This window comes from Marmota flaviventris, chromosome 1 (genome assembly GCF_047511675.1).
Source record: "Marmota flaviventris isolate mMarFla1 chromosome 1, mMarFla1.hap1, whole genome shotgun sequence".
Classification (NCBI taxonomy): domain Eukaryota; kingdom Metazoa; phylum Chordata; class Mammalia; order Rodentia; family Sciuridae; genus Marmota; species Marmota flaviventris.
Genome location: NC_092498.1, coordinates 91,020,985 through 91,047,154, shown reverse-complemented (window position 1 = coordinate 91,047,154; position 26,170 = coordinate 91,020,985). Strand labels below are relative to the sequence as shown.

Here is a 26,170-nt window from a genome sequence, read left to right as displayed (position 1 = left end):
GAGTCTGTGTGAGCATTTCTGCTCATTTTTTGATCCATGAATAACTCCTAGCAAATGAGACAGCAAAACTACAACCTTCTGCTTGCTAACAAGCTATGGCAAGTTAATCACACTAGTGAGGGCCACAGCCATTTGCTGATACAAGCGCTTCGCGTTGGAATTTGTGAGAGAAGGGGAGCCGTCGCATTGCACCAAAAACTGGAGTCTTTCCTCGCAGACGCTCCCCTCCTTCCCCAACTGCTGGTCCTTCCGGGTGCTACTTTGACCTTTTCCTTGGCCTCAGAAAACTCAACATGCTTTAGAAAGTGGAAGGCGTGTTTTGGAGAGCAAGGACGGAGGAGACAAAGCCCAACGTCTTCCTAGGTTCCCACTTCCCAGGTCTGGCATTGTTTAGTCTTACAAGCTCCCACTCCTTGACCCAGCCTGCAAATATCTGCCATTTCCAGGGGAAAAAAATCTAAGAGGAAAACGACTGCCGGTGTCATAAAATAGGGTGTTTTGGGGCCTGGATTTCTCAGTGCTGAATTTCTCAGGCCCCTCCTTTCGCCAGCTCTCTAACCCGCCACTGCCAGATAGAGCTCGCGCCGCAGGCCCGCGCTGATCCGAGACCCTTCCTCCGCGCAGGCGCCCTCGGCGGGCTCCCCTGACCTTCCCCGGGAACCCCCTTCATTTACGCTCGCCGTCACCTCGCGCCGCCCCCGCCCTTCCTGCTCTTTCCGTTTCTTTCTTCGCGCCTGCGCGGCCTCAATTGTTTTGGCTTTCCGGTGGGATCCAGCAAAGGAAAAGGGCGGGGTAAGTCAGCTGAGGGCGGGGGACGAGGGGCCTGTCTCGAGAACCCGGGAAACTGAAAAACTGCCGCTTGTGTCGACAGGCGCGCGAGGGGAGGGAAGGGAGGCCGGGGGAGGGGTGGGCGCGCTTGCGGGCGGGCCAACGGTCCGCTGCCCGCGCGCTTCCGGGCCGCGGAAGGGGCGAGAGCGCGCGGCGGGGGCGGGGCGCGGGCGGTGAGTTGGGCGTCTCGCGGCCCGGGGCTGACGAGGCGGCGCGGCTCCCGAGGGAGGAGTCTGGCGGCGGCTGGGCCCTGAGGAGCGTGCGGCGCTCCCGCAGAAGACGCTGCTTTCCGCACCGTACTGGCGGGCCGAGGGTGGGCGCGAGAAGAAACCGGAAAGAAGAGGCGGCGGCGCCAGCCTTCCTCGGCGGGAGGCGGAGGCGAGACCCCGGCCGGGGTAGCTGCGAAAGGGCCACGCCCCCGCCACCGCGCCCGCGCGGCCTTGTGTGTTCGGGCCCGCCGGCCGGATCGAGGGACTGAGGGACTCGGGTGAGCAGGCATCGCGGGCGCTGGGCGGGAAGGGGAGCCTGTGGCGACCTGTGTGAAGAGTTGGGGAGGAAGCTTGTGGCAAGAGGGGGTTCAGCCCTTTGTGGCCCGGCGGGCGGGGGGCGGCGGCGGCGGCCGCGGCCTCTTTCAAACCCGCGTCGCTTCCGCCGCGGGGGGAGGGGCGGCCGGCCCGGGCGCTCCCGCGGGGGCGTTTCCGGCCCGGGCCTGGGTTCTCGGTGGCCGCGGGTCTCCCAGGCGCCGCCCGCCCTTGCCCGAACAGCGCGCCTTCACTCGACGACCCGCGGTGTGTTCGCGACAGCGTGCGCTGGAGGAGGGCAGCCCCTTCCTTATGTTTTTATTTTTGTTATGTTTCTGATGCGTCTTAAGTAAACCAAGAGCGGTCTAGATTAACAGAGATCCTATTATGGTCTACTAATGATTTTAAGGAGAAAGCAGAAGCTGCCCTTTGAGACGGGAAATTGTGTACGTGTTTACTTTAGACTGTGAAATCGTTAACTTATATGAACTCGACCACCTCCTTCTTATGAATTGGAAAGTAGTGGAGTAGCAGAGTATCTTAGTTCGCCGTCCCGCAGTTGTTTGGAGTTAACGGCTTTTTTCCTTCTGGCTGAGCAATCTTTAAGATCTCTTTGTAGTTACCTTAAAGGGAGAGGAATATCCGTTCCACTGTCTACAGGATTTCTAGAATGGTCAGTTTCCACGAATGCGTGTTTAAATTGAAACAAAGGATTCAGAATGGAGAAGTTAACTTTAAAAATGTATGCTTTGGCCAACGTCTACATCAGTTAGTCTCATCAAAACGTAGGGGACCAGGACTGGTCACGTGTTGTTTATACATGAATCTGTATGTCTGGCTCACTGAGCAATCAGGCATTCAGAAACAACCCTATCGCAGTACGCTCTGACGAAAATTAATTCTTACAGTGAAGCAGTTAGTTACCAGTTTACCCTACCCTGAATTAGGAATTTTTGCCTGAATTTGAGTAGTAAGGACTGCGCATCTCTTCCCAGTTGTGAATGAGTTAAGTTAGTAGAGAACTTTTTTTCTGGCAGTTTTTTTTTCAAAAGGATCCCCTGCCCCCCGACCTAAAATACATTCAGAAGTCAATTCAGCCAGTTTTCCAATCTCCATGGTGTGAAATTTTCTATTATTTTAATTTGGCTGGTAACTGATGTTAAGTTTACTGCTTTGATCTTTTGTTGGCCTAGTGCTTTTTTAATACCTTTTAGATAGGGTCCTAAAATCTTTAAGAGGTCTGTCAATTTTCTTCAGGACTATGGCGTTTCTCTTGAGCACGTTCTAGTCCACACAAGAGTGCTATTCTCTACGTAGTGCTCTTTTTCTCAGTACATGGCGTTGTAGAAGAGTTTGTAAGTTCTGTAACTCCTACCCCTTTTTGCTCCCATAAGAAGCATTGTCATAAAATCTAATGTTATTCACAGGACCTGTAAGAAGATGGGATGGAAGAGACATATTCTAGTAGTTAAGTACACACTCCATGGATTTTTTTTTTTCTCTTTGGTTATTGGAAATAATGAACTATTTCATCATATCTAAACATTGAACATTGTATTGATGGTGCATAGTAAATTCCTAGAAACTTGAGTGCAGTCTTTATAAAGCTAAAGAATACCTTGTTTTTTTCTAAAGATTATGCACGTTTAAGAGAAAAAATAATTATTTTCTTTGTCCACATTCCTAACACAGTTGGTACTGGAAAAAAGGACATACAAATGAAGATTTCATTCTTTCCTTACACCTCAGTCTTTTCCAGTTTTGTAGAGTTTGAATAGACCAAATGATATTTAAATAACTCAGAATGCCCAGTTTGGTTCCAGTAGTTTTTTAAGTGTGTGAAGAGTGTTGCTGGTTCTCTTGGTGTGGATTTGAAGTGCTTCGATTCTTTGTAGGAGAAAGGAATTATTATAAGAGATTTGGAGAAAATATAATTATTTGACAAGAGAGTCTTCCCTTTATTTCTCTACCCCATTCTCATGCCTCTGACAAGTAGTGACTTGTAATTTCTTTGGTAAGCTTCTAAGAAAAAGTTTACCTTCACTTTTACTTAAAGAAAGAAACTAGTCATAATCATTGTTGGCTAGGCTCCTCATGACTTCATACATGAGTGTTTGAATATCTAGGAAATCGACTGTGATTTAATAAATCATTGATTTGGTGGAAAATGAAGTTCCATGAAAAAGTTGAGGTCAGTTTTGCATTAGCATGCCTTTCCACAGCTTTCTTAATAAGACACTATACAAGGCTATTGGGGGGGGGGGAATGTGTCCAAAATAAAAGGACATACTACATTCATATAATTACTTTATCACAGGTGGTGTGCCTTTTTTATTCTTTTGTTTTTTAAAAGCAAGATAACTTACTAGTCATAATACAGTACAGATTCTTACACTACCCTGAATTTGTTTAGGGTGCTGAACATAATAACCTGATGGAACCATTTGGTCTTTTCAGTATTATAAAGAAGGAACACAGGGGACTAGTTATAAGTTGTGAATTTGGCTAGAGAAAGAAAAATGTTGAAATTTATTAAACTTGAGAAATTCTTCAAAGGGCAAGGTGGTTTTTTTTGTTGTTGTTGTTGCTACTTGTTAAAACTCAGAAAATTCTTTATGTAGCATTTGATAATCAAAAGAACAAATACTTTTGATAATTTTAAAGCAAACTTTCTAGCATCAGTGTTTTGTCCACCAAAGGAGAAGCTTATCACATTGAAATGAAGAAAGATTAGTTTTTATGATTGTGCCATCATGACTCTGAATTTAGTTTTTGTGCACTGACATCAGTTTTCACAATACTAGTTTTTGATGAATTTGTTTTTTTGTTTTTTTTTTGATGATTTGTACCATCAAAATATTCTCTAAAAACTTTGAATGAATTTTTCTTATCTCAAATACTATTTAGGACTGGGGATATAGGTCATTAATAGAGTGTTTGCCCAGTGAAAACTTGGGTTCAATCCCCAGCACTGCCAAAAAACAAAATACCATTTAGCCAGGATGAAAAGAATTATTTCAAGTGCTGAGACCTCATAATTGTAATTTTTAGTCCTGGTAAAGGTATGGAGATCAGGAACTTGGAAAGTACTACAAAAGCTTAACCAGTGAGTGGACTAATGGTAATTGCAAAATTTTACATAGTAGTACTGTGTTTCAGGCCTTTAAACTCATTTAATCCTTGAATAAATCATTGAAGAGAGTTCTGTTTTTATTTTCATTTTACAGATGAGCAAACAGTTCAGTGCAGAACTAGGCTTTCAAACCAAGTAGTTTTGAGTTCCATGCTCATGACTTTTTTTTTTTTTTTTTTTTTTTGCAATACTTAATACCCATAATACTCTGAATCCTTTCTAAGAGAAGTTTTCAGTCTTCTGTACTGATATTTGTAGCATTGAAAGATGCAGCACATTGAAAGTGTTTCCTGTGGATGAAATGAAGTATGTATCCCACTACCCTTTGTGGAAGAGAGATCTGCCTTGAACACAGGGCCTCACACATGTCAGGCAAGTGCTCTACCACTGAGCCATGACTCCAGCCCCATTTTTAAAAATTTAATTATTGTTATTTTTTAAAAAAATTTTTGCTTTGTTGCCCAGATTGGCCTTGAGCTTGAGATATTACTGCCTTAGCCTCCTGAATAGCTGCAGTGATTATAATTATTATTATTTAAAAATATTTTTTTGCATTGGTGGGCTCAAAATTAGCCTTGTGCTTCTTGGCAATTGTTTACCACTGAGCTATGCTTCCAGCCCTTGTTTAATTAATTAATTAATTAGTTTTGCAGTACTGGAGATTGAACTCAGGGCCTTATGCATGCTAGGCAAGCATTCTACCACTGAGCTACATTCGAACCCTTTAAAAAATTGTGCAGGCTGACATCGAATTTGTGATCCTCTTGTCTCAGCTTCCCAAGTGGGAAAATAGGTGTGTACCACTGTGTCCAGTCTTATTATTTTAAGAAATTCCTGGTACTGGGAATTGAACCCAGGAGCAGTTTACACTGCACTACATCCCCAACCCTTTTTATTTTTTATTTTAAGACAGAGTCTTGCTAAATTCCCATGGTTGGCCTTAAATTTGGCACTCCTCCTATCTCAGCCTTTCAAATCATTGAGATTACAAAGTGTGTGCCACCATGCCTGGCATCTTTCTATTATTTATCCTTCCTCCATTTTTTTTTTTAAAGAAAGAGAGAATTTTAATATTTATTTTTTAGTTTTCAGTGGACACAACATCTTTGTTTGTATGTGGTGCTGAGGATCAAACCCGGGCCGCACACACGCCAGGCAAGCGTGCTACCGCTTGAGCCACATCCCCAGCCCCTCCATTTTTCATTCATTGCTCAGTTATTTGTCTCATTTTCATATTCATAGTACTTAATCCCTTACTTTTTTTTTCTTGAGCCTGTAATCTTGCCTGATTAACATTGGGAAAGTTTGCTTTGCTTCTGTTTGTGTTTCTGTAACTCCTCATTAGAAGGGTTCTACTGATACACCTGTAAAATGATAACTAGGTTTCAAAGTGAAATTAGTCATCTTCTTCCTCAACCCCCTCCCCCATGAAAATACTGCCTTCAGCCTCTGAAACCTTAGAAAGTGTTTGGAATGGTTTTAAAAATTTCAACATTTCATACATTTCTCTCTTCGTTGGTTCTTTAGTCTTTAATATCAATATTTAAAACCTATAGGACAAATTCATTGTTATTGTTATCTCTTTATGGGTATTAGAATAGTATTTGTGTAAATTTCCTTTGCAGATACTCAAGCATATTTTGCATCCTGAAGACCTAAATATTTTTTGTGTGTGGTGTTGGGAATCTAACCCAAGGCCTTGTGCGTGCTAGATAGGCACTCCACCACTGAACCCCAACCCCAGCCCTTTAATACTATTATAGGAAAGTGAAGTGAGCATTTCAGACAGTGAACTTATACTTATGAAATAAGTTTTCTCCTGCGTTTGTTTTTATGGTAAAATTGAAAAATCAGGTTAGCTCTACAAAGATTTTACTCTAATCACTTTGATTATTTAAGGGAGAAAAACATTGAAATAATTTTCTGTAGGAGGGAGGTGTTTTAGATTTGTAAGTGGAATTGTGTGTCTGTACATTACTGATTTATTTAATTTTGATGCTCATTTAGTTGCAGGTTGTTTGCTTTGAAATGTTTTTGTGGTACTTTTACTCAGAACCTTTTAGACTTGAGTTTCTAAAAATATTAGAAGGAGAAATGTTTTCTTTTCCTTCAGTTATTTCAATTTATCGTTTTACTTGTATAGGAAGTCCTTAGGTGTAAAAAATAAGCAGGACTTTGTACTTTTAATAATTAGTGGATAGAGAAAGGGATCTCATTTTGTGTGTAGCATTCCAACCTTACTCTTATTCTCTTCTGTCAAGCAAATCAGTTAAAACCATTGAATTGAGCTCAGGACTTGGTTGGGGGGGCGGGAGAAGTTAAAAACATCCATAGTTTTGGGCTGGGGTTGTGGTTCAGTGGTATACCGTTTCCCTAGCATGTGAAAGGCAGAGTTCAATCCTCAGCACCACATAAAAATAATTAAAGGTATTATGTCCAATTACAGCTAAAAAATAAAAATAAATAAAAAATCGGCAGTTTTCATGTCAAAATACATAGTACTTTTCTTTGAGTATATGCTATTTGCATGGCTCCCATTTAATTTTTAACGCCAGTTGGCATTTTTCATTGTAGAATATATTATAATGATCAACTTTAGGACTTTCCTATTAATCTTCAAGTACTTGGTACCAGGAATTGTGGCATATAACAGTGATTTCCTATTTTTTTTTTTTTAGAGAGAATTTTTAATATTTATTTTTTTTTTGGTTTTTGGCGGACACAACATCTTTGTTTGTATGTGGTGCTGAGGATCGAACCCGGGCCGCATGCATGCCAGGCGAGCGCACTACCGCTTAAGCCACATCCCCAGTCCGATTTCCTATTTTCTTTGGCCTTTGGTTCATCTAATAATCCATGTGTTCACTAAATACCTTTATACAAGAATTGTCTTGTATATATCTGTTTTTCAGATGTATATAGATGTGGTTGACAAAACAGTAGTTTCAAGGTTTTTTAATATCATCATCATCATCAGTAGTGGCAGTAGTAGTAGTGTTTGTTTTTAGGTTTGGTTTTTAGAACAGGGTCTTGTTATATTGTCTATATTGGCCTCCAGCTCCTGGGCTCAAGAAATCCTCCTGCCTCAGCCTCCTAAGTCATAGAGAATGCAGGTGTGAACCCAGCTAAGTGTTTTCAAATCTGTATTAGCCTTTGTTGTTATTCCCCCCGCCCCCCAACAAATTATCTGGAGAGAGGGATGTCTTCTTCATTTTTGAACCTTAATAAAAGGTATTCATAGCAAAATCTGTTTCTGAAGTCCATCAAACGAGCAAGAGTTTGGGAAGGTAGTTGTGTGATTAAGTGAGAGATATTAGAATATTCAATTGAGAAGAAAAGAATCTATACAGGTTAGGTTAAATAAGAATTACATGTAATTCAACTTCCAAAAATTTAAAATTTGTAATTTTTCTCATTTTTGTGGTCTGAAGGGAAAACATTCCAGCAAAAACTTCCAAGTATATATTTTAGTCACTGAGTCAATATTTCATCAAGCAGTCTAAAGCAGAGATTGGTACATGTGGCCTGTTTTTGTAAATAAAGTTTTATTGAAATACTCATATCCATTCATTTACATATTGTGTTTGGCTGCCTTGGGATGGGAGTTTTTTTTTTATATCATAGTTGGGTTCATCCAGACAAACTCATTGGACGCAGGGAGATCTTAACAGTCCCCAAACCCTAAAGTATCTTGTCTTTATGGTGAAAGAAAATATTAATATATCTTTGGAAAATTTTCTTTTTTAAATTAGGTAATCATTATATATGTTAATAAAACTCGCAATATTTAAGTAGATCTTTAGTAAGTTGTTCTTTCTTTCCCAGTGTGAACCACTGTTAGCAGTGGAACCAAGCACCAAGCCTTTGTTCATTTTGCTTGTATTACAGTTTTTAAGGTAAAGAATAAAATTTCTCGTATTCTTGTTTCTATCATAGTTTGGAGTTCAAAGCTGTGTGAGGATGTGCACACGTGTTCCCAGCAACCCAGGAGGCTGAGGCAGGAGGATCACAAATTCAGCACCAGTCATGACACCTAAGCAAGATCCTGTCTTAAAATAAAAAGAGTGGGGAATTTAGCTTAGTGGTAGAGTGCCTCTTGGTTCAACCCCCACTATCACAGGGGAACAAAAAGTTTGGAGTTCAAGACCAAACTTGGTGATAGAGTGATACCCTATCTTGGAAACAAACAATTTTAGGGCTGGAAGTGTAACTGAATGGTAGAGCCTGTGCTCAATTTAGCATGCACAAGAACCTGGACTCAATCTGCAATACCCCACTCTTGAAAAAATGAATAAATAAATTAAAAGTTTGGAAATGAAAGACCAGAACAGTTCCATTTCAAGAAAAATGTTTTTAATATGCAGCTTGCTTCACTCTGCCTCTAGTGACTACTGTTTTTTAAAACACCATGTTTTTAATTGCCAACTATGGTTTTCCCTGTAGCCTATAGTGAGAATAAATGCACTTGGTGTTTTGGAACCTTTAATGATTGGCACCTCTCAACCTAGGTACTTCAAGTGCAATGATTGGCACTTAATAAATTCTCAATAAACATTCTTGAATTAAATTTAAGCAGCTATTAATTTATAATAAAATTAAACAGTTTCCTTGGTACCTGAGAATTATTCAATCTGAGGATGCCAGCTTCTAAGAATAACAGGAATATGTGACTTTTTGAAGTTAATTTTTGATGTAATATGGAATGGTATGAAAAACAATACAGTTAAAAGAAATTTTTGTGAAATATGTAATATTTCACTTCATAGTTAAGTATTATAGTACAGACTTTCTTTCTCTCTCTCTCTCTCTCTCTCTCTCTCTTTCTTTTTTGTTAGATGTGTTATGGGGAATTTGAAACGTGTTGGTTGATCATCCTAAACTTTAGAACTATTTGTATGTTTAATTGATAAATTTTTGCAGTCTGTGTTCCCAGAGAGATAAGATACTAATTTTGTTTTAAATTGTACTAGATATACATCTGGTTGAATTCCTGTTTAGTGTGATGTCTGAATGACTTCTGCTTATTTTAATGTAATTTTTATTTAAGATTTCTCTCGTGGATTATAAATCTAGCAAAATCCAGATAAAAAATAAAAAATGAGACCCTCAAAAATCATTATAGAAAAATCAGGTCGTATCATTGTGTGGCTAATGAGTGACCAGACTTATCTGTACTAGTCTCTAAGAAATTCTGAGATGTAGCAGTATATCCTTAAGTGCAACTTGGCCCTGGTCACCAGTTGCTGTCACTTTGTTTGAACATGGATGAAGACAATTTGGGGTCCTATAGCTGGGGTTAGGACTTTGAGTTTATTAAGGCATGTATCCCCCCACCCCTCTTGCAGGCCTTTTGTTGCAGGTCTAGGATGGAACCCCAGACTTTACAAGTCAGGCAAGTGCTCTACTGAGCTATATGCCCAGCCCAAATGGATGCATATTCACGTGTGTGTGTGTGTGTGTGTATGTGTATGTGTATGTATGTATGTGTATATATATATATCCCCATAGTTTTGATTTTTAATAAGGGGATGGGATTCAAGAAGGCATATCGCCCTTGGGGTTGTTAAAATTACTTCATGGCCTTGACATATCCTTCATATTGTTGTATGCAAACAAACACTTGTTTAAAAAACCACCTGCTCTGTCTCTATTCCTTTATTTTCCTTACATAACAAATGTCATAAATGCCTCTGTATGGGTGTCTTCCATGTACTGCTCTAAATGCATATATTTTTATGAGAAAAATCTTTATGAGTACCATTGATGTAGAAGGTATTAAGCATTTGCAATGCCAAATGTTGTTTTTTGCAATACTTTACTTGCAATTTTGAGATTCAAAAAAAATTAAAAGAAAAATTTTGCTAGTAAACCTGACCTGAAGAAGAAACATGAAGAAAATTATACATGAAGCTATGTATAATTTTTATTTTTTACAGTGTTTCCCCCAGCAAAGATAATGTGTCTACTTACAGAGCACTACCCTAGAGTCCTTGAGAGGATTTTTTTAAATAGGATACATGTACCACATTACTGCCGTAAAATCTGAAAAATTCTTAGTTACAGAATATAACTGTCCCAAGAGTTTTGAATAAGGGATTGTGGGTGGGTATCTGCTTACTTGTGTGTATGAGAATGATTCTTTTTCTATACTCTTATAGCACCAGATCTTGCTGCATTATTAATGTGGCAATAGCCAGTGATTTTAGGTATTGTTAGCTTTAGAAGTTGGAGTAATAGAACTTAGATTTATAGTATAAATCAGTTCTGGAAAAGCAAAGATGCTACCTTAAATGAACCAAAGTCTCACTCTGCTTTTGCACCTGTTTTAGTTATTTCCATATTTGTTGGAATTTGACAGTCTATATCAAGTTAACAATTTGTGTAATAGTATAGCTTGGCAGGAAGATACGATATGATCTTCTTTTTGACATAATGGATGATATTTTGAGAGAAAAATATTAGTGGTTTTAGTGATGGTCATATTTATAGTTTTTAATGTCAAAATCACTATTTTCTGATTAAGAGATTTAAAGGTTGTTTAATAAAAGAAGAAGAGGTGGTAGGTTTTTTTGTTTTTTTTTTTTATAGATGGCCACAATATTTTTATTTTGTTTGTTTATTTTATGTGGTGCTGAGGATCCAACCTAGTGCCTCATATATGCTAGGTAAGTACTCTACCACTGAGCCACAACTACAGCCCCAAGGTGGTAGTTTTGTAGCTTATAGTAGCATTTTGTCTGGATTTTCTCTCGTTTTTCTGTTAATTCCTTTGCCGCATGTTGTAAGTACTAAATTCCAAATAAGATTTCAAAGTGAAACTTTCATTCATCTGGAATTTTTTTGATGAATTGTATGCAGTATGACTAAAACGTAGGTTTTTTTTTTTTTTTTCCTTCAAGTAGTTAGACAGTTCTTCTAGCTTTTATATGTTGAAATAAGCCAATCTTCCTAATTTGAAATGCCATGTTTATCCTCGTGGTAGTCTAATGTCTTGTGTGTGCTTGGATTTATATTACATCTATAATACATCTTAATATTTAATGAGTCTTAAGAAATTGCCCCCCCCCCAATATTTTGACATCTTTTGTGCATTCTTACAGGTAATTTCCCTGAAAGTAAGATTCAGATGGTCTTTGTATTTAAACTAACTTACTAATTTGGAAAATATTCATATTTGAGTAATATTGCATTTACTGTTTTATGAACACATATTTCCCTCCATTTATGTTTTTTTTTCCAATAAAATTGTATGCTTAAACATAAGATTCCTAGGAAAGATCCATTCTGCAAAGAAATACATTTCTTCTCTCACACTATTGACCTGCAGATTTTAGAATATATAGCTTAGGGCTGAAGGTGCTGCTCAGTGGTAGTGCTTGCTTTCTTAGCATGTGTGCAGGATTAGGTCCAATCCCAAGCACCTTGAAGAATATTCGCCCCCCCCCCCCCAACATATCCTACACATTGGAAATAAATAGTTTAAATCTATTTATTGTGTAGTTTAAATCATTTTAATTAAATATGAAGTCTTAACATTTAAAATATATTTAAAGATGACAGTCATTACAAGAGTGAGGGTTCTTACTCCCCTTTAATTATGGTTATGTGTTTTTGCTTAAGCAAATAAGTAGATCTGGTTTTGGCAACTTAAATTCTTTGAAGAAAAAAAAAGTATGCTTACTCATGTGTTCCTATTTTCCTGGGATGTTTATACTTTGCATAGAAGACAGAAAGTTAAAACTCTTTAAGTGTTTTATTTTAGTTATACATGACAGTAGAATGTATTTTGACATATACATACATAGAATATAACTTCTCATTCTTGTGGCTGTACATGATGTAGAAAAACTGTTAAGTGCTAATTTTCTTTTTTTTAATGTAGACTTTTAAAATGTTCATTTTTCTCATGTGTCATTTTTATTTTAATGTCTAAAGTTTAACTTCAAATAAATATAATTTATAAGCTGCCATTTTAAACATTGTAGTCTAGAAGTGTACTGGCCTAGATAATTTAACTGATCTTTTTTCTTTTTAGTTCTCTGGAGGATCATTGAACATAGGATGTTGCCACAAAATCTACCTCCTGTATTTTTCTCTTTTACTCATGAGCTGCACAATTGCAAATTTGAGCAGGATGTCTGAAGACCATGTTGAAAAACTCTGAAGAATCTAATTAACACAGGATGACCTAGCAGTGATTTTAAGCCTATAACAAGATACTATTCATTAGTGACTGTGTCAGTCTTGGTTCTGAATGCTGCAGATAACAGCAAGCAGACTTTCTCTTTTATTTCTGAAGTATTCACTTGACCTTCTATCAAGACTGACTTTTCTAATCTGTTCCGGGAGATATTAATGGAATACAGTCATGTCCACTCAAGACGAGAGGCAGATCAATACTGAATATGCTGTATCCTTGTTGGAACAGTTGAGACTGTTTTATGAACAGCAGTTGTTTACTGACATAGTGTTAATTGTTGAGGGCACTGAATTCCCTTGTCATAAGATGGTTCTTGCAACATGTAGCTCTTATTTCAGGTAAGTACTTTAACCTTGATAAGTTTGTAATTATAAATAAGATTGTTAGCTTGTTTTAGGAGGAATTCTTTTATATATTAAATTTTTTTAAAAAATTAGGTCTCGAGCTGGGGATGTGGCTCAAGCGGTAGCGCGCTCGCCTGGCATGTGTGCGGCTCAGGTTCGATCCTCAGCACCACATACAAACAAAGATGTTGTGTCCGCCGAAAACTAAAAAATAAATATTAAAAAATTCTCTCTCTCCCCCCCCTTTGAAAAAAAAATTAGGTCTCAATGTTTTGCTTAAATTTTCAGTTTAGATGATGTAGTATTGTCACTTTATTTCCTAACATATGTAACATACAAAAAAAGGTTTTACAAAGGCATAAATACAAGAGATTTTTTAAAATTACCTAAGGTAAAGTTTCAATGTTAGGGAGACATGAAGATTGAGAACACTTTTTTCTTTCAGAGAAATGAAAATCAGATAATTTTACTCTGGAGATATTCAAATACTACATTGAGAAAACAGTGATCCTTGTTTATAAATTTAAGTTGTAATAGACTAATAATTTTTAGAAGATAATAACTGTTATTATTTCCTTCACAAAAATGTATCTTTTTCTTAGACTTGGTTACTATTATTCTTGGGATACCTTTTTTAAAGCTTAACTTCACATTTTTTATGATCTTTTGCATCTTTAAGTTTCATGAAAAAGAATAGAAGCTGGACATAGAAATTGTTTTTTGTGTTCTGTACCCTTAAGTGGACTTTTATTTAATATTTGGAAAGGACAGGGTGAATAAAGATGAATTAAATGCATATCAGTGTATTCCTGCTACAAATGTTAACAGGGTAAATGAAGATCAGCAATGAATTAATTTCTGCTGCTCTTTAGTGGCAGCTATAAACAGGACAGATTAAACTGACCTTTCAAGGCTAATTTATATGAAGATAGAGAAACTTCACATTCCTCAATGTACCACATCCCATAATTGCAGAAGCTAAGGCCAAAATGCTAGTTGCCTAGCTGTGCCTATATTTTTTTATTTTGGTTGAATCTGAATTTTTTATGAAATTTCAGGCACTGATTTTTTTTCTCTGTCAGAAAGATTAGTCTGTTTGCAAATATAGATTCAAAAACCTGTTTAATCATTAGAATTCTGTTGGGTGCTTTTACAATTGGAGATCATTGGATTACAAAGCCAGAAATACTCATTTGGTGGGTTTGAGATATGAAATTGCATCTGTTTATTAGAATCTGTATTAAAGAACATTGTAAATGGTTACAATGCTGCGGGGGGGAGCGTTTTCCCCCTCCCCCCAGATATATTAACTTAGGTTACAGATCAAGGTTCCAAGTTCAGTCAATACCTTGGCTCATAAGTTTTCCTTTTTAATGGCCATTAATTATAAATTGATTACCTATTCATGGAAAGAGCTTTTTGCCTTAGTTATGGATTTTCAGATTGAGATTTGTAATTTAGGATCCTTTGTCATCTGATCTAGCTTTCAAACCTGTACAGAAATTCTATTAATATTTTCTGTCTTTTCTTTATTTTGATCAGAAAGTAACACATGGGTTTACTTAGTTGTCTTCTATTTTTCCTCCTTTATTATAAAGTTTGTGACTGTAGAGATAACATTTTTAAAATTCTCTAGCCATGAGGTTATTTATCTTTAACCAATATAGTTGAAATTAGTGTTCTTAAAGACCAGGAAACTTGAATTTTTCATTAATATTACAATCTTAAAGACGAGTCCTTCCGAGACTTTCATTATTTCTTATTACTAGCAGTTCCTTTTTTTTTTTTTAAGTTTCCTTGATCATCTGAAGGAATATGACCTCCCAAAAGCAAGTCATATATTTTATATTTATGAAATGAGTTAATAGTCCAGTATATGTTTGTATTAAAGCTACTTATCACAAAGATCTTATCTGTGGGTCAATTGAATAGCAGTAAGAAGAAAACACCCATATATTAATAATATTCTTGCCATATATGATCTTTTATCTGAAATGGGTAAATTATTGTATACTTTGATCTTTTTCCAAGTTTTCTTCAACAGGATTCCACTTTCAGGTTTCCAGATTGTTACATACAGTGCTACTACAAATTTAGAAATTCTGCCTATTAAACTAGATATGTTCTTCCTTTGTAGTTTGTGTTACCTGTACCATCCCATCAAAAACCTGTAGATACTTCTGAATAGTAGTTTCTATTTCCTGGTAACATTTACTGAATGTTTTAGACCCCAAATGAGAGAATTATTTGAGAATTAACCAGAACTTGTATGGTACTTAATCTGTTAATGTATTATGTAAATTATGATTTGCTTTTGCTTAAAAATGTCAGTTTGAAAGTTTCAGATTGGCTAGGCTTCTACTATTGTTGGTCTTTAGGAAACTCAGTTACTTAGTTCATTAGTTTGTTGTCAATAAAGCATAATTTAGGAATAACTAATCTCCGTGCCTCTGTATAGTCAGCCATTCTCTTGCCCTTAGTCCCTTTTCAAAGTTACTGCCTTCTAGAATAAAGGTAAAAACAACCGCTTGATCCCTAAATATTTCATTTTATTTTGAATTTTTTTTTTTAGTTGCTAGATGGATACAATACCTTTGTTTTATTTATTTATTTATTTATTTATGTATGTATGTGTATGTGGTGCTGAGGATTGAACCCAGTGCTTTACCATGTGCAAGGCGAGCGCTCTCCCCGTGAGCCACAACCCCTGCCCTAAATCTTTCAATTTTTTTTATACCTTTATTTTACTTATATATTTTTATGTGGTGCTGAGGATCGAACCCAGCACCTCTCACATGTGCTAGGTGAGTATTCTGCTGCTGAGCCACGACCCCAGCCCCATCTTTCATTTTTATTCAGAACCTTTACAGTTCTTTTTCAGGTTGCTTGTGATTATCTCCCATTTTCCATGCCAGAAAGGTGAAGCTGGTAGCAATAAGTGTTTTGAACATTTTTTAAGAACATTTCCTGGCTCTTTATTTTTCAGTCAAATTTATTTGTGGCCATTCGGTGTCCTTTAGTGGGAAGTCATTGATCACCCTAATTGACATTGTTTGTACCCCCTTTCCACTCCTTGCTTGTCTGGAATCAAGCTACCATTCTTATTGCTCATTCTGAGCTATATTAGAAGTCATCTGTGACTAATTGCTTTTACGGCATTTATTTCCCTTGACTTCACAATTTTAATTTTTCTTTTTTTTTAAGTTGTACTTGGACACAATATTTTTATTTATTTTTATATGGTGCTGAGGATTGAACCCAGGGCCTAACATGTGCAAGGCGGGCGCGCTACCACCGAGCTACAGCCCCAGCCCAACTTCACAGTTTTGACACCAGTTTTTGAGTAGTATTATGCTGGTCTGATGATTATTTCTCTCATGATTTTATTTTTGGTGGTACTGGAGATTGAACTCTGGGGTGCTTTACCACTCTGAACCCAGTGCCTTGTGTAGGCTAGGCAGTTACTCTATCACTGAACTACATCCCAGCCCTCTTTCATTGGGATTCTATTTTTTTTTTTTAAATTAAAAAATTTTATTTATTTATATGTGATGCTGAGAATTGAACCCAGTGCCTCACACATGCTAGGCAAGTGCCTACCACTAACCCACAATCCCATCATTGAAATTCTTGAGTGGGTTTTTCTTTTGTAGTTTTTTAATCTTTCTCACATAACTTACCTGTCTTTAGTTTCTACTGCATGAATGTGTCACCTTCATTGTTCCACTGATATTTAATATTTATCTGATTATTATTTCCATTTGACCCATCTGCCTTTAAATCACATGTATCCAAAATTTAACTTACTTTTCTCCTGGGATTAACTTTTCTTCTTGGATTTACAATTTTTCTTTAAATGGCTAACAATAGTTTTTCAGGTTCTTAATAGAAAATGAATAGGTAATTTTGACTCCTCCTTGCCTGTTTTGTGCTCTATCCCATTGCCTTTGTTCAGAAAATAATCAGGACTTGTAGGCCCTTTGTAATATTTTTTGTATCCATTTCTGGCACCTTCATCTCAGGTGTTTTAATTCTCATTGCTGTAGCCTAAAACAAGTTTTCATACTGCTAGTCTTTGGCTCTTGAAGTCATCCTACAGTTCATTTTATCATGTTGAATTTTTTTTAATAGTTTTTAGTTGTCAGTGGACCTTTATTTTATATAGTGCTGAGGAATTAACCTAGTCCCTCACACATGCTAGACATGTGCTCTTCCACTGAGCTACAATCCCGGCCCATCATACTAAATCTTGACTTAAAATCCTTCAGTCTTTTCCATTATGTACAAGAAAAAGCTCAGACTCCTCCTTTTTTTTCATTTTTGGTGCTGAGGATTGAACCAGGGCCTTGTACATGCTAATAAGCACATACTCTACCACTTACCTCTTATCTTACTTTAAAGGCTTTCCATGATGTCTTAACTCATCATTCCAGTTTATTTTTCAGTATCTCCATGAACCTTATGTATTCAACTATGCCCCTTTAACAGTTGGATCTACCATATTTTATCAATTTTGAAGGTGTCCCCCAACTCTTCATTTTTTTTTTAATGTTCTTTTTAAGGTGGACACAATGTCTTTATTTTATTTTTATGTGGTGCTGAGAATCGAACCCAGTGCCTCACATATGCTAGGTGAGTGCGCTACCACTTGAGCCACATCCCCAGCCCCTCTTCATTTTTTGAGACCAGGTGCTAAAGTTTTGAGGCTGGTTTTGAATTTGTGATTATCCTGCCTCAGTCTCCCAAGTAGCTGGGATTACATGGATGTACCATCATGTCTGACTCCTCATCTTATCCTTGAGAGGCCAAAGCTAGTGATTGTTATGATGGATCCCATTCTTTTTGGTGTGGGGGAATGGGGGAGTAATGATGATTGAACCAAGAGGAGCTTAATCACTGAGCCACGTTCCCAGCCTTAAAAAATTTTTAAGCCAGGCCCAGTGGCATACGTCTGTAATCCAGATGGTTTGGGAGGCTGAGGCAGGAGGATCCAGAGTTCAAAGCCAGCCTCAGCAAAAGGAAGGCACCAAGCAACTCAGTGAGACCCTGTCTCTAAATAAAACACAAAAGGGTTGGGGATGTGGCTTAGTGGTTAAGTGCCTCTGATTTTACTGGCTGGTACCAAAAAAAAATTTATTTATTTTTTTTTTTTTTGAGACAGCATCTTGCTAAGTTGCTTAGGGCCTCACTAAACTGCTGAGGCTAGTCTTGAACTTGGGATCTTCCTGCTTCAGCCTTCAGGGTTCCTGGGGTTACAGGCATGTACCACTGTGCCCTGCCTGATGTCTCATTCTTTCTTTTTTTTTTTTTAGTTGTATGTGGACACAATACCTTTATTTTATTTGTTCATTTTTATGTGGTGCCAGGGATTGAACCTATGCTTCACGCTTGCTAGGCACCTGTTCTGCCACTGAGCCAACCTCGATCTGCTATTCTTCCCCCGCCCCAATATTTTTAATCGTAGATGGACACAGTACCTTTATTTTATTCATAAGTTTTTATGCTGAGGATTGAGCCCAGTGCCTTGTGAGACTCTACTACTGAGCTACAGCCCCAGCCCAGCCTGCCATTCTTTTTTTTTAACATTACAATGATCTTGACATATCATACATTTGATTCAAATGGGGTATGAATTCTTATTTTTCCACGTGTACAGATTGCAGGATTACATTGGTTATACAGCCACGTTTATACATACTGCCATACTAGTGTCTGTTGTATTCTGCTGCCCTTCCTATCCTCCCCTCCCCTCCCCTCCCCTCACCTCTCTACCCCATCTACTGAAACACTTTATTGCTCTCTCTCTCTTTTTTTTTCCTTCCCCCTTTATATGTAATTTTAAAAAAAACAAAACATTTTTTTGGTTGTTCTTGGACATAATATCTTCATTCTATCTATCTATCTATCTATCTATCTATTTATATATATATAGTGCTGAGGATCAAACCCAGGGCCTTGCACACCTTCTACAACTGAGCCACAACCCTAGCCCCGCCTGCCATTCTTTCTTTTTTAATCATTCTTTTTTCTTAATCACTACATTTAGGGGCTTTTCTCTTCTATGCATATACCCTATCTCAAAGAATAAAATGGATTGGGGATGCAGCTCAGTGATTAGAGTGTCCCTGGGTTCAACTCCCCATTCTTATTCTCAGCCCTAGGTAACTACTAATCTCTGTTTATTTTCCTTTTTTGAACCATTTCATATAAATGGATACTTGCAGCGTGGTCTTATGTTGGTTTCTTCACTGAGCATGTTTTTGAAGTTCATTTATGTATAGTATTTATGAACATTTCTTTTTTATTGCTGAATAATATTTCATTTTCAATTATCCAAAAGAAAAGGATATACAAGAACTATGCCATTATATATAAAAGACCTGTGCAATTTTGGATTTGCTAATCTCTCTGTTTATTTTCCTTTTCTGGACTAATACAAATGGATTTATACAATATGTGATCTTATATCTGGCTTCTTCACTGAGCAGCAATGTTTTTGAGGTTCATATATGTTATAATATTTGTCTTTTTTTAAATTTTATTTTTTTTGGTTGTAGTTGGATACAATACCTTCATTGTTATTTATTTATTTTTATGTGGTGCTGAGGATCGAACCCAGCACCTTACACGTGCTAGGCGAGCATTCTACCGCTGTGCCACAACCCCAGCCCCAGTATTTGGTTTTTTTTTTTTTTATTGCTGAATAGTATTCCACTGTACAACTATAAGGAGTAGATTAATTTTTTTTTAGTTGTATGGAGGCGCACTGCCTTTATTTTGTTTAGTTATTTTTATGTGGTGCTGAGGATTGAACCCAGTTCCTCATGTGCTAGGCAAGCGCTCTACCACTGAGCCACAACCCTGGCCCCAGGAATAGGTTAATTTATATGTGTTTACCCACAATGGATAGTGAAATAATCTGGTATATCTCTGGGACTGGATCATACATGCTTCTCTATTGTTTCCGTCAATAAACTTCTTAAGTAAATATTCTAAATAAATATCTCATGTTGTCTAATCATTTGTTTTTAGTTCTGCATTTGTTTTACACTGAATTCTTCAGCTTTGTTTTCCCATGTTCTACTATAGGGCTATGTTCATGAGTGGACTAAGTGAAAGCAAGCAGACACATGTACACCTGAGGAATGTGGATGCTGCCACCTTACAGATAATAATAACTTATGCATACACGGGTAACTTGGCAATAAGTGACAGCACTGTAGAACAGCTTTATGAAACAGCGTGTTTCCTTCAGGTAAGCAGTTTTTTCCCTCTCGGTTATGTACTTCAGTTGGTTTATTTTGCAGGAAACATTGTTTTGCTGATATTTCATGTATGTAATTTTCTTATTGCAGATTTTAAAAGGGAACTTTTTTTTCTCTATTTATAAAATGTGAAAAGAGATAAAAGAATAGGTTTTGTTTCACTGGTTAACAGTTTTATAATAGGAACTTAATTAAAAAGGTAGATGATAATTTCATCCTGATTTCATATTCTGCCTAATATGCCTGTGAATTTAGATTTCAAATTAATCTTAATGTTTTTAAATTTAAATGCTATAATTTTCCATGTTTAAAGCTTAAACATATTAATGTCTGGTATTTTCAGAGTTTAGGTTTTCATGGAAATTATTGAATTTAAATATTTATAATGGTTATAGGACTATATTAAGTTATTAAGAAATAAAGTAAAGCAAAAAGTGATGGTTGATATAGTGTGATAAACTGTATTTTTCTCTTACATTCCCTTTAAAAAAGTTTTTTTTATTGTAGGTGGATGCAATATCTTTGTTTTTATTTATTTATTTTTTATGTGGTGCTGAGGATCGAACCCAGTGCCTCATGCATGCGAAGCAAGCACTGAACCACTGAGCTACAACCTCAACCCTCCCTTTTTTAATTTTAAGAGGAATATAAGTATTTTCCTCATTTCTTTTCATGTTTTGTAATAACACTACTTCAGAAACTTTCTCCATTGGTTAAATTTGGGGAGCAAAAAGTTCATGGTACCTCATAGGTATATGATAAACGTGTGCTAATAATTACGAATGACACTAGTCAGATGTTAATACCTGAATATAACTCTGGGAACTAGAACTCAATTCATTCCCTATGTAGCTTCTTTTCTTTTCAGTCTTGTACTGTAAAATTGTGCAGTATTTTGTGTCTGCAGTTTTGTGGAAGTTGAGGTGTAGTAGCTTTATTTTGTGCTTTAGACTCAAAGGTATTCACATCCTGAATTCAAACTTGGAAGGGAAAACTGCTTACTGTAAGCATTGATTTTTCTGTAGTTTGCAAGTTTTTCTTTAAGCCAGGAACTAAAATAATTGCTAAGAAATTGATGCATTTAAAGAAATTCAGATTCTAGAATACTTACTATAAATAAATTCACATTCTAGAACATTTAATGTTAATATCAACACTGTTCCTTGTAATTCTTTTCTGCCATATTAATGAAAGTCATATTGCTTACCCAGATGCAGCAGTACTCTTCTCTCTTGGTTGGGTTGTCTGGTAAGCCTGAGATATAGGCTTTATATCCCAGTCCTATTTATTATTTTATGTGGTGCTTAGGATAGGACCCAGCGACTCACACGTGCTAGGTGAGCGTTCTACCAGTGAGCCACAACTCCAGCCCCCAGGCTCTTTTATTTTTTTAAATGCCTATTCAGTTCTGTATGATGGGTTTTGTGGCTGGGAATTGAACTCGGAGGGCTTTACACATGATAGACAAGCACTCTACCACTGAGCTACATCCCTAACCCACCTCGGACTTTTTTTTCTTTCTTTATTGATGCCTTATAATGATACATAGTGGTATTCCTTGTCCAGCCCTTTTTTAAAAAATTTATTTTTAATTTGAAACAGAGTCTCACTAGTTTAGGCTGGCCTTGAACTTGTGATTCTCCTGCCTAAACCTTCTGAATGGCTGGGATTACAGTTGTGTGCCACTATGCATGGCGTGTACTCTCTTTCTTGGACAGGTGTGTAGGCCTTAGGTGAGAGAAAGAAAATGCAAAACTGCAGTTTTCTATTATTACTGGAAGACCTTATTTCCTTAGTCCTAACCTTAGTCCAAACACGTCTATATCTTAGATAAAAATAAAAGTTGGGGCTGAGTGTGTAGTTCAGTGGTAGAGCATTGCTTAGAATGCATGAGGCCTGGAGTTCAGTCTCTAGCACCAAAACAGTAAAATTGTCTATCTTGCTTTTACCAGCCTTTTTTCTGTTTGTTTTACTTTAGGTAGAAGATGTATTACAACGTTGCCGAGAATATTTAATTAAAAAAATTAATGCAGAGAATTGTGTGCGATTGTTGAGTTTTGCTGATCTCTTCAGTTGTGAAGAATTAAAACAAAGTGCTAAAAGAATGGTGGAGCATAAGTTTACTGCTGTGTATCACCAGGAAGCATTTATGCAGCTGTCACATGATCTACTGATAGACATTCTCAGTAGTGACAATTTAAATGTAGAAAAGGAAGAAACAGTTCGAGAAGCTGCTATGCTATGGCTAGAGTACAACACAGAATCACGATCCCAGTATTTGTCTTCAGTTCTTAGCCAAATCAGAATTGATGCACTTTCAGAAGTAACACAGAGGGCTTGGTTTCAAGGTCTGCCACCCAATGATAAGTCTGTGGTGGTTCAAGGTCTTTATAAGTCCATGCCCAAGTTTTTCAAACCAAGACTGGGGATGACTAAAGAGGAGATGATGATTTTTATTGAAGCATCTTCAGAAAATCCATGTAGTCTTTACTCTTCTGTCTGTTACAGCCCCCAGGCAGAAAAAGTTTACAAGCTATGCAGCCCACCAGCTGATTTGCATAAGGTTGGGACAGTTGTAACCCCTGATAATGACATCTACATAGCAGGGGGTCAAGTTCCTCTAAAAAACACAAAAACAAATCACAGTAAAACAAGTAAACTCCAGACTGCCTTCAGAACTGTGAATTGTTTTTATTGGTTTGATGCACAGCAAAATACCTGGTTTCCAAAGACCCCAATGCTTTTTGTCCGCATAAAGCCATCTTTGGTTTGCTGTGAAGGCTACATCTATGCAATTGGAGGAGATAGTGTAGGTGGAGAACTTAATCGGAGGACTGTAGAAAGATATGACACTGAGAAGGATGAGTGGACAATGGTAAGCCCTTTGCCTTGTGCTTGGCAATGGAGTGCAGCAGTTGTGGTTCATGACTGCATTTATGTGATGACACTGAACCTCATGTACTGTTACTTTCCAAGGTCTGATTCATGGGTAGAAATGGCCATGAGACAGACTAGCAGATCCTTTGCTTCAGCTGCAGCTTTCGGTGATAAAATTTTCTATATTGGAGGGTTACATATTGCTACCAATTCTGGCATAAGATTCCCCTCTGGCACTGTAGATGGGTCTTCAGTAACTGTGGAAATCTATGATGTGAATAAAAACGAGTGGAAAATGGCAGCCAACATCCCTGCTAAGAGATACTCTGACCCTTGTGTTAGAGCTGTTGTGATCTCAAATTCTCTTTGTGTGTTTATGCGAGAAACCCACTTAAATGAGCGAGCTAAGTATGTCACCTACCAATATGATCTGGAACTTGATCGGTGGTCTCTGCGGCAGCACATATCTGAACGTGTACTGTGGGACTTAGGGAGAGATTTTCGATGCACTGTGGGGAAACTTTATCCATCCTGCCTTGAAGAATCTCCATGGAAACCACCAACTTATCTTTTTTCACCAGATGGGACAGAAGAGTTTGAACTGGATGGAGAAATGGTCACACTACCACCTGTATAGTTGTGGAGTTCAGGGAGTGCACGCCTGATTTCATGCGCTTTGTCATTTCCTTTGCTAAATGGGAGGATATGAAAGGACTAAATATGAGTACATAAATATCTATCTTTGATAAATTTTATTTTTATGCCCTACTTAATATTTGCATCAGTATAATATATATCAGTGAGTCTTACAGAAAGATATGCTTCCATAATTGAAATAGGTTATTCAATAATGAGAAACTTATGTGTATCATGAGAGCATAAGAGTCTGATTATCTTACATTGTTAGCCCTGTGTATGTACAGTTCAAGAAGTTCACTTACAAAAGTAGTTTCCTGTTCCTAGTGTGGTATATCACAAATTGTGCTGAGGTTAATTCAGTATATGGATTTCATTCTTGTGCTTCTGTTTTGAAGTCCTGGAATACAGTTTTTCCAGTGTAATTAATTCAGCTGCACTTAACACTAATGTCCATGTTGGTATAGAAATGTTGTCTAAATCCTGTACTATAGTTGAAGAAGATCTTCCATAACTTCATGGTATTACACAGGGAAAGCTATGACTGCAGGATCAGTCTAACTATACTATTAGGTGCATGTACTCTCTTTCCACTAACTTATACTTGTCTATCTAGAATACAGGTTGTCCATTCAGCTGGTCATTTGCCAGGTGTGGACTTAAGTTGCTGGGCTTGCAATATGAATTGCTAGCCCCTCATTGTGCGGGTCTGTGTGGAGCTTTAATCAGTAAATGTCTCCACTTCTGTATTACATTAACATTGGCTCATGCATATAACTACCTGCTGCTGATGTAGTTCTCCATCTTAAAGTTTTAGAGTGGGTTAACCAGGTCATTACATCTTAATTTAATAACAAGCATTACTGTAGAGTGATTGTGTATAGGTATCTGTTAGCTGTCAGGGTGTGTTTTTTTTTAACCTGATGTGTGTGTGTTGGGGGGTTAGGATTAGGAAGGTGAACTGTTCAGGAATTTTCTGCACAAGCTGTGCAGAAGAGCAGATAACTAGCGCTGCTCTGGCATTAATCCCAGGAACCACTAGCAGTAGTGGGGCGCCGCCAATCTAACATGAGCACAGGTGCTTCATGACAAACATTACTAGCATGTTCAACTGCATAATGTTCTGGCACTGTATTTTGAATGACATTAATTTATTAAATAAATTGTATATATTCAATTTGTTTTTGTTTTGTGGTGGGAACGGTATAACTCCTTTTAGTTTGGGTTTTACTGGGTCACCTTAGCTAGTTGTAGGTAATTTCATCAGAATTTTGAGATGGACACATACACACACGCACACACACACACACACAGATACATAATAGTCTCCCATTACCTATAGTTTCACTTTCTGCAGTTTTAGTTAACTTAGATCTGAAAATAAGTGGGAAAGAACAGTTCATAAGTTTTAAATTGTAGGATGTTCTCAGTAGCACGATGAAATCTTTCCATCTGTTCTGTCCTGCAAGGGACATGAATCATCACTTAAGAGCCATCACTTGTCATGTTTGTGTACAGAGAGATACTGTGTTTGTATAACTTATGGTCTATTATAATTTTTCTGTTATTGTTACTGTGCCTAATTTATGTTTTATTACAGATATGTATGATACAGGAAAAATCAGGATTTGATACTACCACAATTTTTCAACTTTGCTGACATACTAGAATCATCTATGGTTGTAGTTTCTTTTTTTTTTAAATATTTTTTTTAGTTGTAGTTGGACACAGGGCCTAGCACATGCTAGGCGAGTGCTCTACTGCTGAGCCACAACCCCAGCCCCTATGGTTGTAGTTTTAAAAGCTTGGGGTAAGCTGGTGCTGGGTGCATGCATGTAGTCTCAGCTACGCGGGAAGCTGAGATAGGAGGATCACTGGAGTTGAGACCAGTCTGGACAACATAGCAAGACTAAGACTCCATCTCAAAGCAAATATTCAAAACAAAGACAAACACAAAGTTTGTTGTGCTGCTTGAATCTAATCCCAAATTAGATCCACAAATGAACCACAAGCTCTTGATGGGTGGACACAGCAACAGTATCTTTGAAAGCATTACAGGTGATTCTTTGGTATAGTCGTATTTGAGTACCATTCATTGGTTTAGGCCTTAAATATTTAAGGATTGATTTAAGTTTACCAGTCTTCCTAGAGCATATCTTGGTCATGTTTAGACATTAACTTTCTTCTAGTGAAGTTCAGATTCTTCATTACACTCACTTTTTTTGTCCTGGGACTGAACCCAGGGCCTTGCATGTGGTAGGCAAATATGCTGAACCACTCAACTATACCCCAGCCCATCCTTTAGCTTTAAGGCCCTCTAAAATTTGTCTTTAAAATTACCTTCACAGTCTTAAAGTGCATTGTTT

General features: G+C 37.4%; 1 protein-coding gene across 2 annotated transcripts; it reads left to right on the top strand.

Annotated features, from left to right (window-relative positions):
* The first annotated feature begins 739 nt into the window (after positions 1 to 739).
* Positions 740 to 24,977, top strand: Kbtbd2 (kelch repeat and BTB domain containing 2). 2 transcript variants are annotated; one of them, XM_027939641.2, is made up of 4 exons: positions 740 to 792; positions 12,518 to 13,020; positions 20,116 to 20,281; positions 22,270 to 24,977. In XM_027939641.2, the coding sequence occupies exons 2-4, from the start codon at positions 12,851 to 12,853 to the stop codon at positions 23,803 to 23,805; spliced, it is 1,872 nt and encodes a 623-aa protein (XP_027795442.1). In that variant the 5' UTR covers positions 740 to 792; positions 12,518 to 12,850; the 3' UTR covers positions 23,806 to 24,977. The 2 variants fall into 2 exon arrangements, with proteins under 2 accessions (XP_027795442.1, XP_027795441.1); XM_027939640.2 differs by lacking the exon at positions 740 to 792 and adding an exon at positions 1,013 to 1,315.
* Positions 24,978 to 26,170: the final 1,193 nt, after the last annotated feature.